A 14,072-nucleotide genomic window follows, 5' to 3' on the forward strand; every position below is an offset into this window, starting at 1 on the left:
GTATGCACGTTTGCACGACCAATCAGTAGCCAGTCATTGGACGGACCCCAATCAACCGCCGGAAGTCCAGGGCATAAAGCTGTGTATAAGGACTAAAATCTTTAAAAAAAAGAATCTTTTCTATGCAATTTAAACAAGTTTGAAAAAAAAATAATCTGGGCAAACGTAGCAAACTTATCCTTAGGGTCTGCTCGGCTGCTTAAAGTAGGTAGCCTTACACAGATTAGGCATTGTGCGCAGCGCATGCAATCCGTCGGTAAGCGTATGGCTTTTAGTCTGTCTATGAATTAAAAACAAACGGGATCAAAATTTCAAACCAACTGTGTTAGCATTAGACTAAATCTAGACTTCTATTTTTAACGTGTGCCTCGTTTACGCGTTTTGGCTGTACGTGCGTGTATCAACAATCTGTCTTAGGTTAGCATGTTCCAAATGAATTGAGCCACTGCTTCAGTCTATATGCATGACATGCTGTACACACTGTAAAACACGTTTCAAGACACACTGTATTCGAGCCTATTGCAATCAAATTAAAGTGAAAAGAAGTTTATTCACTTTTCTCATACATACTTCCCGTCAAACATTGGGTGTTCGGACAGTTCACCAGCAATTAAGCAGCAGACCAACACATTTTGGAAAACAAAACCTTGGATAGGATAAGCATTTGCCATCCTGTCCTTTTCTCATCACCATCACCTTTAACGCATTTCCGTCGGAGTAACATCCTCTTGGCTAGTGTAATCCAATCACTCTTCGCCACACCTTTCCTTTCTGTCAATACCATCTTCTTCTTCACAGTACCATCATCATTATGGCCAATCACTCCGTCGACACTCTCGTCATTGGTGCCGGTCCAACCGGTTTGGGCGCTGCTAAACGTCTCAATCAATTAAACCAAGGCCCTTGGGCTCTCGTTGAAGCTTCCCCAGAAGCAGGTGGTTTGGCAAGCACAGATGTTACCCAAGAAGGTTTCTTGTTCGATGTTGGTGGACACGTAATCTTCTCCCATTATGCTTACTTTGACGATGTCATTCATGAAGCTTTGCCAGCCAAAGATGATTGGTATGAGCATCAACGTATCTCTTTCATCCGTACACATGGCGTTTGGGTCCCTTACCCTTTGCAAAATAACATTTCAGTCTTGCCAGTTAAGGAACAAGTTGAATGCATCAACGGAATGATTGACGCTCAAGAATTACGTATTCGTGCAAAAGAGGCACCAAAAGATTTCGATGAATGGATCATGCGTATGATGGGTGAAGGATTGGCAAACGTTTTCATGCGTCCTTACAACTTCAAGGTTTGGGCTTATCCTACCACAGAGATGCAATGCAAATGGTTGGGTGAACGTGTTGCTGCACCTTCTCTCAAAATGGCAGTCGCAAACACCCTAAACAAAAAGGTGGCCGGAAACTGGGGTCCAAATGCAACTTTCAAATTCCCTGCTCGTGATGGTACCGGTGGTATTTGGAAAGCAGTTGCAAAGACATTGCCAAAAGACAAGACACACTACAGCACAACTGTCACAAAGATTGATGGAAAAGGACACAAAGCTCATTTGAAAGACGGATCAACAATCTCATACAAGAAGTTGGTCAGCACAATGGGTGTTGATTTCTTGATCAAACAATTGGACGCTGATGCAGAAGATTTGAGCTTGCTCAAAAAGGCCACCGAAGGATTGAAGCAATCAACCACTCACGTTATCGGTATCGGTTTGCGTGGTGAATTGCCTTCCCGTATCGGAGACAAGTGTTGGTTGTACTTCCCAGAAGATGACAGTCCATTCTACCGGGCTACAATCTTCTCTAACTACTCGCCTTACAACTGCCCACCTAAAGATGCCAAGTTGTCCACTTTGCAATACGCTGACCCATCCAAGGGCAAGCCAGACAGTACCGCAAAAGGAGGTCCTTACTGGTCTTTGATGATGGAAGTTTCCGAATCCCCAGTCAAGCCTGTTGATTTGCAAAAGATTGTTGCACAAACGATCCAAGGATGCATCAACGTTGAATTGTGCAAGCCAGAAGACGAAATCGTTTCAATTTACCATCGTGCTTTCAACCCTGGTTATCCAACCCCAAGTTTGGGACGTGATGCTGCTTTGGCTGCTATTCTTCCCGTTTTGGAGAACAAATATGATATCTTGAGTCGTGGAAGATTCGGAAGTTGGAAATACGAAGTCGGAAACCAAGATCATTCGTTCATGTTGGGTGTTGAGGCTGTCGATAAGGCTCTCTTTGGATCGCCTGAAGTTACTCTTGAAACTCCAGACTTTGTCAACGGTCGTCGTAACACCGAAAGACGCCTTACAAAAGCTTAAAATCCAAAGAGCAACACACATACATACCTTTTCTCCTCCTCTCATACCTAGAAGGTAGCCCAAATCTTCTAGAGAAGAAGTCTCCTCCTCTACCTTGTATCACTTTTAGAGTTCTGCAACAACGGCTTTGACCCCCTATAAAGCGGGGGTCTCGCATCAGAATTTATTCATTTGGGCTCAACTTGCACTTTTTTTTCTCTCCGTGCATTCAATAGACATTCTTCTCGATCTCTGTACACCTTTTGTACCTCTCTCCGGTCAATATCATCCCATAATCTATACCTTTTCGGGTCAATATCGTTTGAGATCTTTTTAGCTTGTTATTTCATTTCAAGGTATAAAAATACATGATTCTTTTCTATTGATCAGCCAGTACCAAATCCGCTAAAGAATCGTCTAGCGGCCCTGGCTGCCCTTTCGGCAGGATCCATATAACCTGGCATACCTTCAGAAGGCGTGCCGCCTCCCGATGACGACGAATGACCATCAGCAGCAACACCTAATCCATCAAACAGCCTGGCTGCACGCGAGATCGGACTGCCGGTATTGTTTGCATTTGCCTGCAAATCTCCACCTGGATGAGAAGAATTCTGTGCTGAAGAATTGGATCTTTGCGATGCACTTCTGGTCATATTCGACGAAGACGATGTTGAATTGTTTGCTGCCGCTAAAGGTCGTATTGCCGCCGGACCTCGTGAGAATAAAGCACCCAATGGATTTGCATAGGATTCCAAACTTCCTCCAAATTGACTCAAGGCTGCCAATCCAGCAGCACTTAAACCACCCGTACCTGCTTGTAAAGCAGCGCTCAATCCACCGCCAAGAGAAGCTGCGCTCACACCTCCACGAGATAAGCCACTTCTTTGTAATTCATCCACAAAGATCTTTGGTGGATTTGCTTGTAGTTCTTGTTCAAATTCATGCGCAATCTTTCTCCAATTTTCCATATATTTGCCCAATTGTTCTGCCGGACAAAAGGCTAGGGCGAATCCAGCCCAACGTAATCTGCTTGCATGATCTGTCCAATCGGGTTGTTTGGATAATTGATGACATGTTCGATGGGCCAAGCTTGTCACTTCTTCATACAGTTCAACAGTTTGCTTTGATACATTTCCACTTTCGTCCGATCGACTTTGTTCTACACGCTTTCCCAATTGTAAAGCATTGCTTACCAATCGTTCACAAAAGCCTTGAGCGCTAATATAATCACCTTGAGAGAGTGCAGCATCCGTTAGCATAGCCAAAGTGGAATTCTCAACCAGACTTTTGCTTGGTATAGGTCCGGCTGATGTGTCCCCTCGTGCTCCTGGTGGAATGGCACAGAGCTTATTTGCGACATCCAAAATCATATCGGGAGTTCGGTAAGCATCACTTCGCGTTCCAAGCAAGCGACGGATCAGGTCTAGAAGATCTGAAGAGATACGAATCTCGATCGGTAGCAGAAGTGCATTGGCGTGAATCTTTGATGGGACACGATACGAGCAAAGACGGGAAGTTGCTTCAATGAAAGCCTTGAATTGTTGTACACGCTTCGTCTGTGGCGCTCTTGAAAGCAAATCGTACGCCATCTTCATATCTCCTTGATGAAGGTTGGCGGTAGTTGAATTATCATAAAGCTCTTCAGAGGCATCAACGATGATATCCTCTTGCTCTTGTGCATCCAAGATCTCATTTGTTTCGCTGCGAAGAACCTGATCGAAAATGTGTATATCTCCAACACGAGATGCACCTTCCAATACGATCTTGGCAACATCTTTTCGGCTGATCTGGTCAAACGCCTGTCTTGGACCGGCATCCGCTCGTAACGTGTTGGCAAATTGTGAGTACATTTGTGCGTGACTTGCACTCCTGCTGAACGATCGAACCAAACGGGTGACGCCTGCCAACTGCTCATCTCTACTGCCCTCCAAACTTGCAAGCCATGCCACTTTGACGGATTCGACAAACATCGACAGCCGAAGTGCAGCTTGCTGACAAGCTTGAGCTCGCTGCAAATAATTGGTCAATTCGACAATAGTGCTCTCATTGAATAATTTGAAGACTACTGATGGTGTTGGCTGGATTGCAATCGATCGAGTCAATGTAGATGTGACAATATCTTTCAAGGGCTTGATATCAGTAGAATCGCTGGACGGATCAGTCCGATTCAGGTTCACCATCGAAGAACCCAAAGTGCTTACCAGATTTTGTAATACGTCCAATGTTCTCCGGTCTGTCACTTCTGAGGTCAAAATGATTGCCAACAAAATCTGAGCCTTTTTGTCCAGATCGAGCGCAACGAGAGAATCATCGTCAGATAGCAACAAATACGATAATGTTGTTACTTTGCCTTTCTCAGCTAGCAAAAGGTACAGATCGATAATGCGCGATCGTACTTTGCTTGCAAGTGTTCCACTGTCCAATGAAGATGTTGAACTACGTTTGATTGAAGCACGAAGTAGAGGCAGAACACCATTTCGAAGTGCTTCCAAAGCATTGTTGCGGTCTTCAACATTCTCAAGATATAGAGAGGCCAGACTAGCACATGCGATGGGATCCGAGGCTGACTGTAACGCTCTGCAGAAGCTCTGCAAAGACCATTGTTTTGCCTCTGCTGAAGATGCGCGTCCATGGATGAGAGGAAGGAATAATTGAAGATCTTCTGATAGTCTTACAATCCCCTCATTGACACTTGCACCGAATGCATTTGATGATGCGAATGTCGCCAATTGAGCCGCAAAGAATACGGAGCCTGTCTGCTGCTCGATCTCCAGAGTTGTGTCTCTGTAAAAATTCATGACGGAGACTTGATCGAGAGCATCACTACATGCAACGTCCCCAAAGTCAAAAAGTTGCGCATCGCGATTCAGTAGCTTTCTATTCTGTAGCAATCTTTGTATCTCGGGCAAATCGCTAAAGTCCTGCTCATCCTGAGGTCCAACTTGTCCAATTCGAATCCATAATCCCGACTCCTTTCCATCTACGACGCTCGGTAAGACCTCTGACCTGACAAGAATGGATAAATCAGTCTGAAGTACAGCGGAAGACATCAATAGAGCTTTCACGATTGTATATCTCTGCGGAAAGATTTCTAACGCCAAGGCTTTGGGTAAGGCTCGTAAGAAGGAGCTCAATTGTAAAGCCTGTCCGGCCATTGCCAATTCCATCGCTTTTTGCACTGGAGACGATGAGACGAAAGTTAAAGCAGATGAGCGCATACTTTGCGGTGCGATTGGAGATGGTGTTGTTTCTGCTAATTCTGCCCATGCATCGTATTCGTCCTCTTCATTCTCAACTGCTTTTGTATCTCCATCTTTGCCAGTACTGACATCCCATCTTGAAGCGAATCGATCTGCTTCAGGTCCGAATACTTTGTTCCATACGTCTAACAGGCGTGCATAGCGAAGGATAGTTGCCCTTGCCGCTAATAGATGAAGCGTTTGTTCTGGACCATCGAGTGCATCCTCAGCTGAACGGGTACTGCTTTCTGTTGCTCGTAGGCCAATTGCCAGAATATGTCGGAGCAGTATTGGATCATCCTGCAAGGGAGGCAGCCCTGATCGAATCGCATCTATACATGCAGTCGCCAGCCAAAGATTATTCTCTTCCCCATTGATGGATCCTAATGTCTCATCAACCAATGATTGGGATAGTGGGACGATAGACGAGGAAGATGCTGCTCTGGAGTCAGTCTTTATAGCTCCTATAGCATACAGCCATCGACGTTTGAGCCGTCTATTTTCCTTGCTTGTCATCTTTTGTAGATACTCTTGACCATCGGAAGAACCTCTCTTCCGATGTGATGTCGAGTGATGGTATAAAAGTGACTTGAGAAGAATGTTGGTTGAAGGGGTAACGCAAGTTGTGGTGTGTTTGTTATATGCACGCAGGACTAGCGCCTTTGGCTTTTTGGCGCGAATTCACAGGCTACTGAAAGTGTATGCATTATGGTCAAGCTTACAAGCCACAACAGTAAAGCTACAAATCATCTTGGCTCTGACCATCCAATTACAAGCTGGATATATTCTTTTCAGTAAGATATGATATAGCTGATGCTTTTATTGTCAGAAAGTATACCCGAAATAAACCTGTGCACTTGTATGATACATGTCTCGTTGTGAAAGTGAAAAATTGATCTGCAACAACGTTCGGTAAATGAAACGTACTCGGCTCTGATGGTTCAACTCATGCATATGATTGCAATCCGGGTTCTGTTTACCATTCCGGTTGAGCCAATTCTACCATTGCGCTGCTATGGAAGCGATTTAAGACCATCGGATGGGTCAATCAAGGTTTCAAAAAGCTGAGCAAAGTGGCTAATTTGGTTTTCAACACAATTTGCTTCAAAAACATCCCATGCCCTTTCCGCATCGGAACAAACATAAAAGGAGCCCTCTCTGACAATTTTACTTCTTTCCCTCCCACCTCATCACCTTGGTCCCAACATCCCCTAACAGCAAGACTCACTCTCATTCCTATCCATCTTTTCTCACATCAAGCATCATCAAGCACCATCCTACTTATCCTCTCTACCTACTTCTCTCCTGCATTGAAATAAGAGCATATCATCGCTTTTCATCTCATCACCAGAAGGCTTCTTTTTGCATTTCAATATGCCCGCAACGATTACACCTTCTCAAAAAAAGGTCCAAGCCAAGAAATCAACGATGTCAACAGGAATTCCTACCCAACCAAGCTCGATGAGAACACGTCAATCTGTCAAGAAGGAAACCGATTCCGCAGCTGAAAACGCTGATACTGGGTCACCAAAGTCAACAAAAGGTACTGTGAAAAACACTCGTGCCCACTTCTCAAAGGAAGAAAAGCAAGATGAAAATCGTTCAAATGAGAAACGTCACACACGTCATCCCACTCCAAAGCGTTCTTCTGTCAATCAAATCAAAGATGCCGCATTGACGGAAGGCGAAAATGATGAAAATTCGAGCATTGGTGATTCAAGTATTGCTCAACGTGATCAACAAAAGAGGTTGGCCAGAAAGAAGCGTACCAATAATGAAGGTAGCATTGATGGTAGCACCGTCGGTAATGACTCCATCTCCCGTAACGAGGATGCAAATGTTCCTCGTCGTAGATACGGCAGCAATACCAGCCGTAAGAGTGACCATCGCAAGACAGCATCCTCGATTGGTCGCAAGATGATTGTGCTCGGTGATAGCAGCGTCACCAATAAGGAAGACAATAGCTTCGAAAACGAAGCCCCAACGTATGACAATGCGCCAAAAGCTTCAAGCCCAATCGCACCCCAAAAAGCTCCATCTGAAATGCGAAAGTCCTTCAGCGACAAAAAAGATGGTGGTAAAGCTCACCGTGGCATCGTTGCGGAAATGTATGAACATGAACGCCGCATGGCCCGAACCAATGATGCGCATTCTATCAACAACCGTCCACGTTCTGGTACTGACGTCAGCCGTTCATTGTCAAGTCACCTCGGTCAAAGTCCTGCGCCTGTCAACGCTCCCATCTCACCTTTAGCATTTGGACTCCCTGGCATCGCAGCTACAGTTGGTGCGAATCCCGTACCACCGGCAGATGCCTCCCTTTCTCCCTTTGGCATTAGTCCATATGCCGAGCCAGGTACCAGCTGGACCACAAACGTGTATGTCAACAACCTTCCACCTCATACGAGCGATGAAGATTTATTGCGACTTGGATCATGCTTCGGAAGGGTGAAAAGCCACAAAGCAATCATCAATCAAGAAACCGGCTTGTGTAAAGGATACGGTTTCATCATGTATGAATTCCTTCATGATGCCGAATTGGCCATCCAGCAATTGCCATTGCATGGCTTAGCAACTTCATGGGCAAAGGAGTCTTTTAGCTCAAAGCTTCGTAGAATGGCAGACAGTACAACATCCAACATTTACTTGAGCAACTTGCCTCAAGACATCACTCCTGCTCAGCTCGAACAGCTCTTCTCGCCACATGAAGTGATCAGTCTTCGTATCTTAACGGATGGCTCAAGCGGTAAGCCACGAGGCGTTGGATTCGTTCGTTTGCGTGACCGTCATGTTGCACATGAATGTATCGAGAACTTGAATGGAATGGTGTTCCCCAATCAAGAAACTCCTTTGCAAGCTCGCTTTGCTGACAGTGAAGCACAAAAACAATTCAAGCTTTGTGCAAGAGCTCAATTGAGCAAAGAAGAAGGCGAATCGAGTGGAGAGATGGGCGACAAGAGTGATGCAAGTGCAAGCAATGCACCAAAAACGTCTTTGAAGAATGAAACGAGCGGACCAGCTTTCGCAGCTGCTCTCAAACAGAATGGCGTTCAGCATACATGGACCGGATTCGCTACGCCTGCTTCACAGGCAAATGGCTTTTCTCCATTGGTTGGCTTTATGAGTCCTGCCTTCAATACAGGCTTTCAACCTTCAGCGCCCGCTTTTTCTCCTCAAGTGGCTGGCTTGCCAGGCTTCCTTACACCTGATGCATTCGTTGGTGGATTCGCATACGATCCCGTGAGCAACTTGATGGGTCGTAATGATCAACACATTGGCAATCAACACATCCTGGCTGATCCTTCGCTCAACCAACGTATCGATTGGTTAACAGCCGCTCAACAACATTACAGTCAACAACAATCCCGTTTGAACCAAGATTTGTACAACGGTCATCCATTTGGCGATAATTTCACGGTCGGTAATCCGTTGGGCGTACATCCTCCCACACTTCCTACAGGATTTACCGGTTGGCCTAAGTCTCGTAATGGCAGCAACAACAATGGCAGAGCTAAACCAATGGCCGCAACATACTTGCCACCCGATTTGGCCTTACAACATGCCCGTGCTTTGATGGAAAAGAGCACGCAACATCATGCTGCCTTGGCGTCAAATGCTAACCCTTCCAATGCCAGCTTGACACAACAACATGTCGAACATGAACGTGCTGACTTGTTGAAGATGCTGAAAGAGGCAAGCGATAATCTTGCCAAGTTGAGATCATCACAGCAACAGCCACAACAAGAAGAGCAACGTGGCAAGGCAGGAGAAGAGCAAGCAAACAAACAAGAAGCCACGGAGAACTCTTTGGGTTTGAGCAATGTACCCAACTTGCCCAATCTTGACTCTGGCAGTGGTACTCAAGCCAATTCAATTCGAACAAGTAATCCACAATCGTACTTTGGTATGACCACTTCAAAGAGTGTGCCTTTGGTCGGATCAAACGGAACTTCAGCTCCAACTTCGATCTGTCCAATGCGCGCATCCGTTTCTGCCACTTCACTTTCCCCATTGCGTTTTTTGTATAGCAAAGATCCCAATGCTCCAATTTCGGTTGAGGCTGTCGATTTGAGCAACCCAAGTCCTTCGGAAAAGACGGATCAATCAACCGATGGTTACAACAGCGAGAACGAAAATGAACGTATCCCGACGCCTATGCCTGGTTCCGTACACAAGGAAGGTTCAGTCTTCCATGGTGATGGCGAAACGGATCACCCTTCGACCGTATTGGAAGAAGAAAAGGAAAATACCACAAATGGTGAAAGCGAAACCCATGATAGCAGTTACACTTCTGCTGCAACTACCACATCCACTCACGATGATGACGATAACCACCAAGAAGGAAAGGAACGTGAATCAATTGTGGGACAAGATGTCTTTCAAAGCGGCACAGGTTTGGATGGACAAAAAGATAGCATGGTTGTCAAGTTGATCTCAAACGTCAGTATGCCACCTCCCCATAGTATCATGATGTTCAAGAATACGTCAACGACGCAAAACACTATCGGCAGTGGACGTAATCGTTCCAAAAGTGTCGTCATTCATGCTCCTTTTGATGATGTTCCCGTTTCGCCTTCTCAAGCATCAGGTGGTGAAGATAACGATGGCGCAGTGGGTGTGACCGAATCCTAATCTTCTCAAATTTCTTTTTTTTGTATTCGATGAACTCTTTTGCTGCATCTTGATTATCTTTTCGAATTAACCTGGAACTCCATCCGAGGAGTGGAACACCTTCACATCACTCATCTCTTCTTCTTTCTTTCTTTCTCTAGCATCACACCGGATCATCGCCCTCTTTCATAGATGATCTCGAGATACCTACAATTTGAACAATTCACTCATTTTCTTACACGTTCTGATCCTTTTGAATTTCCAAAAATATCGTACATTTGACAAAAAGATGGTATACTTGGAAAAAAAAGAAGTGACCTGCACAATTCCAAATCGATGATAAGAACAAATGATGCATTACCTTCTGTGGTGGTAATTTCCACTATCCGGAGCAGCATCATTATCGAGTGGAGCATGCAAGCCAGAAGATGATCTAGAATTATTATTGTTGTTCAAGAGTGATTGTCTGCTTTGTCTTGGACTTAGATCGCTATAGCTACGTGCGTGTGCGTTTGCCGATGCAAGCTGTTGTTGTTGTTCTATATGTCTTTGTGTAGCTCTTTGTTTGTCTGCATATTGTCCGTCTTCCTCTTCTTCATTCAATTGTGTCAAACCCACAGTTTCTTCATTGTCATCATATCCGAACAACACACTACTGTTCATACTGTCCCGACGAGATGGCGTTCCTGTCCTTCTTGGTGGATACATCTGACCACGCGATCCTGTGCGTGTGTGATAGCTTTCAGGGAACAAACGTTCGTGATGTTCGGATAGACGACCTGTTCCAGCCAATCCTTCACCAGTGACAAAAGAGACTCGTGGCTGTTGTGTGATCGGATCAATCAATCTGTTCAAATTCAACAAATAAACTCCCATGAAGATTACGACAAATCCACCAATCAGCGAAATTGCTGGACCGGCTCCTGCAGTGTTGAATCCACGGAAAAGCAGGAAAGAAGCAAAGATTGTTGAGGTGGTAAACATGACATAATAGATCGGATTGACGATATTTGTCGAAAATTGATCAAGTGCTTTGTTGAAATAGTTCATCTGAACCAGGATGCAAACGATAACCACCAAGGCGAAACAATAAGTCGAGGGATGAGTAAATTGATTGCTGCCGTCCAAAGTCAACTTGAGAGCAACACCAAATCCTTTGACACTCATGACCGAAATTGATCCGACCAGACTGCAGATTGAAATGTACACCACAGGGGTTCTCTTGCCGTATAATGGCACGACTTTGAAGATCATAAAGATTGCAAATCCGGTAACAAATAGACAGTATGTCAAAAATGGTAATTGGATAGCATAGTTGAGCATTTCGTCAACCGTTCTGATCTCCTTATCTTCTGGAGCATTCATGATGATGATTACTGTTCCCACAAGACACAATGTACAACCGACACGTCCTAGGCGTCCTAATTCTTCCTTGAGAATGAACGAAGCCAAGACTGCACCGATCAATACACTCAATGCACCAAGCGGAGTTACGAGGATCGGAGGAGCAAAAGTGTATGCAGCAAAGTTTGCAACTTCACCGACAATCATCGTAGACATTCCGGCCCACCAAATTGGATTTTGCAGGTATGCATGACCATCGGATGCCATTCCATTTCCACGTTCGGCAGCGTCCATTAAGCCCTTCTTTGTGATAATGAAACTTGTACCGATTGCAAGACTACTGCTGATTGCCAAGCCAAGACCGATCCATTTGTCTCTAGAGAGCGTTGATCCATAGCTAAATTCACCTGTTGGCGGAGTGGTGTTTTGTTGTTGTGAGATCTGTCTGAAGGAAAAGTGTGATGGTTCTTCGATCGGTGACGCTGTGGTTGCGGGGATAATTAAAAGTAGGATTGCTGAGATTGCTAAAACGACGAGTGAGATGCTCCTTCTCAACAATCTCGTCTCTATCTGTTTTGTAATGATGCGTTTGCTTTCCTCCATGATGTATGTGCTAGATTGTCCAGTATTTGAATTATGTGCAAGCGATTTGATTATAGTTGGCAACAGAAGCAGTGATTATAGGATGCCAGTCCTTGTTTCTCACTGCTATTCTTTGTGCTGCTCTATGCGTTCACGAGAGGTAGGGAGGACGATTGTTATGGGTAAAGTCGTGTGGCCTTTACACTCATGCGTTGTTGTCGTCGTTGTGGTGATGCAGTGTGCTTTGCCTTTTCTTCTGTTTGGGCATTCCAAAACGCGTTCCAATTGTGATTTACGTACGCTAAGTTCGCGTTCACTGTGCGTACAGTAGCTGTCTGTACTCAAACCCGTTTTTTTAAGCTTCTCCCTTTTCTTTTTATTTTCCGTTTAATTCACCAGCGTAGGCGCAAAATTGGACGCCAGAGCCAAGGCGTTTGATCATAGGAGTCTTGAGTGGCTGGCTGGCTGGCTGGGGGGGGTTATTGGCAGTGTAAATGCACTGGTATGAAACTCGCTCATCTTATTGCAGGCGCAGGCTGCGCGAATCCGCCGACTTGATGATTAGCTAAGCGATGTGCTCATTTGTGTCTTCATATTGGTATTCATAACTTCTATCACAAGAAGGAAGAAGCACATTTCTCGAACAATGAATTGATGCAAGTATATCGCAATAGCTTGATTGAGAGTTATCAGGAAAAACTCATCTTTGCGTCAATGATGAGGCATGAAATCGATTTATTGATGATTGTGGTGTCGATAACATTTTGGTCCGTGTGATCAAAGACAGGATGGGAAAAATGATGAGTATATTTGATTCCGGTAAAATCAACAATACATGATTAGATTCGCGCGATATCACCGCACAAAGGAGGCCGAATGTATTTATTTTGTGTTATGTCATGCGGTCTTTGAGCGGATAGGTGAACCGAAAGTATACCCCGTTCTTGTTCGGCAAACCTTGCCATGGCAAAACTCTTCTGAAGCTAGTCGTAGATTGTGACATGTGGATCAAATCAAAACATTGAGCAAAATTCTGTTGACGTGTTGCAGAGTTGAAAGATGGGTGCCGCTTTTAACATCAATTTGCTCAAACAAATACTTCTCTTGCTTCAGAACTCACCAATCATTCCTCAACCTTAAACACAGTCATCAAAATGAGTCAAAAAGGCTTTGTTCAAGTCTTTCAAGATGACGATCTAAGAGATGTCAATCGAAGCGATCAAGACCACAATTCTGTGTTAAACGCACTGGACGAACCAAATAATTCACTCGGAGAACGACGTTATATTCACAATGATACTTCTTTTGCCACTACATCCTCATTCAACAACACAAAGTTCGACCCAATGTCAAGTTCAGACAATCTAGATCATTCTGATTTCAATCACAATCATCATTCAGCCGCAGCAGATTTCGGTTTCTTGCCCGAATCACCACAAACAACAGACACCTGTCATTCAAACAACAACTTCAGTAGACCACACCTGCAACGTGGATATACTGGCAATTCAGTCGACATGTATGCCAGCGTATCACAATCCAACACTTCAGAATCCGCCCATACATTGAGAAATGTGAGTACCATACATATTATTCATTGTGGCTTCAGCTTCGGCGTTTTTGAATCAGCCGTTGCGAATAAAGGGAAGAAAAGAGAGAGAATCACTTGTCTTAATCTCGATTCATACCTGATAATCTCGTTACGCTTACAGCCAATCTCAACACCCGAAAGTTGATTGAAGTCTTGGCATGCGTCAAATGAACGTTGACACCCACACGCGCGTTGAAGCGCATCGAGGTATGGTAGGCTAATTTGGCTTCCTGCGCCAAGGTGAATTGAACCCCCTGGTTGTGCATCTCTCAGGCACGCAAGCTATAGCAGCAGCCTTTGATGGCAGAGAAATAGCGGCAAATTTAAGCAAAACGCATATATGCAGGCCAAGCTTCTTAAACATCAAAAAGAAGCAGTCATGGATGTGTCAGGTCCATCTGAG

General features: G+C 44.7%; 4 protein-coding genes across 4 annotated transcripts; 2 read left to right on the forward strand and 2 right to left on the reverse strand.

The window, feature by feature from the left end:
- The first annotated feature begins 558 nt into the window (after positions 1-558).
- Positions 559-2,505, forward strand: FA14DRAFT_85294 (putative UDP-galactopyranose mutase). Its single transcript, XM_025502992.1, has one exon. The coding sequence runs from the start codon at positions 812-814 to the stop codon at positions 2,321-2,323; it is 1,512 nt and encodes a 503-aa protein (XP_025352446.1). The 5' UTR covers positions 559-811; the 3' UTR covers positions 2,324-2,505.
- FA14DRAFT_85299 (uncharacterized protein) lies at positions 2,455-6,161 on the reverse strand. Its single transcript, XM_025502993.1, has one exon. It carries the CDS (start codon positions 6,055-6,057, stop codon positions 2,689-2,691), a length of 3,369 nt encoding a protein of 1,122 aa, XP_025352447.1. The 5' UTR covers positions 6,058-6,161; the 3' UTR covers positions 2,455-2,688.
- A 4,573-nt stretch (positions 6,162-10,734) lies between these two features.
- Positions 10,735-11,886, reverse strand: FA14DRAFT_111062 (DUF803-domain-containing protein; the record flags this gene model as incomplete). The annotated part of the gene is made up of 1 exon (XM_025495928.1): positions 10,735-11,886. A coding segment is annotated over one exon (1,152 nt), but the record flags the coding sequence as incomplete, so codon positions are not given.
- Positions 11,887-13,185: 1,299 nt separating this feature from the next.
- FA14DRAFT_85322 (uncharacterized protein) lies at positions 13,186-14,025 on the forward strand. The gene has a single exon (XM_025502995.1). It carries the CDS (start codon positions 13,233-13,235, stop codon positions 13,812-13,814), a length of 582 nt encoding a protein of 193 aa, XP_025352449.1. The 5' UTR covers positions 13,186-13,232; the 3' UTR covers positions 13,815-14,025.
- Positions 14,026-14,072: the final 47 nt, after the last annotated feature.

The sequence above is a fragment of the Meira miltonrushii genome, assembly GCF_003144205.1.
Source record: "Meira miltonrushii strain MCA 3882 unplaced genomic scaffold FA14scaffold_5, whole genome shotgun sequence".
NCBI lineage: Eukaryota > Fungi > Basidiomycota > Exobasidiomycetes > Exobasidiales > Brachybasidiaceae > Meira > Meira miltonrushii.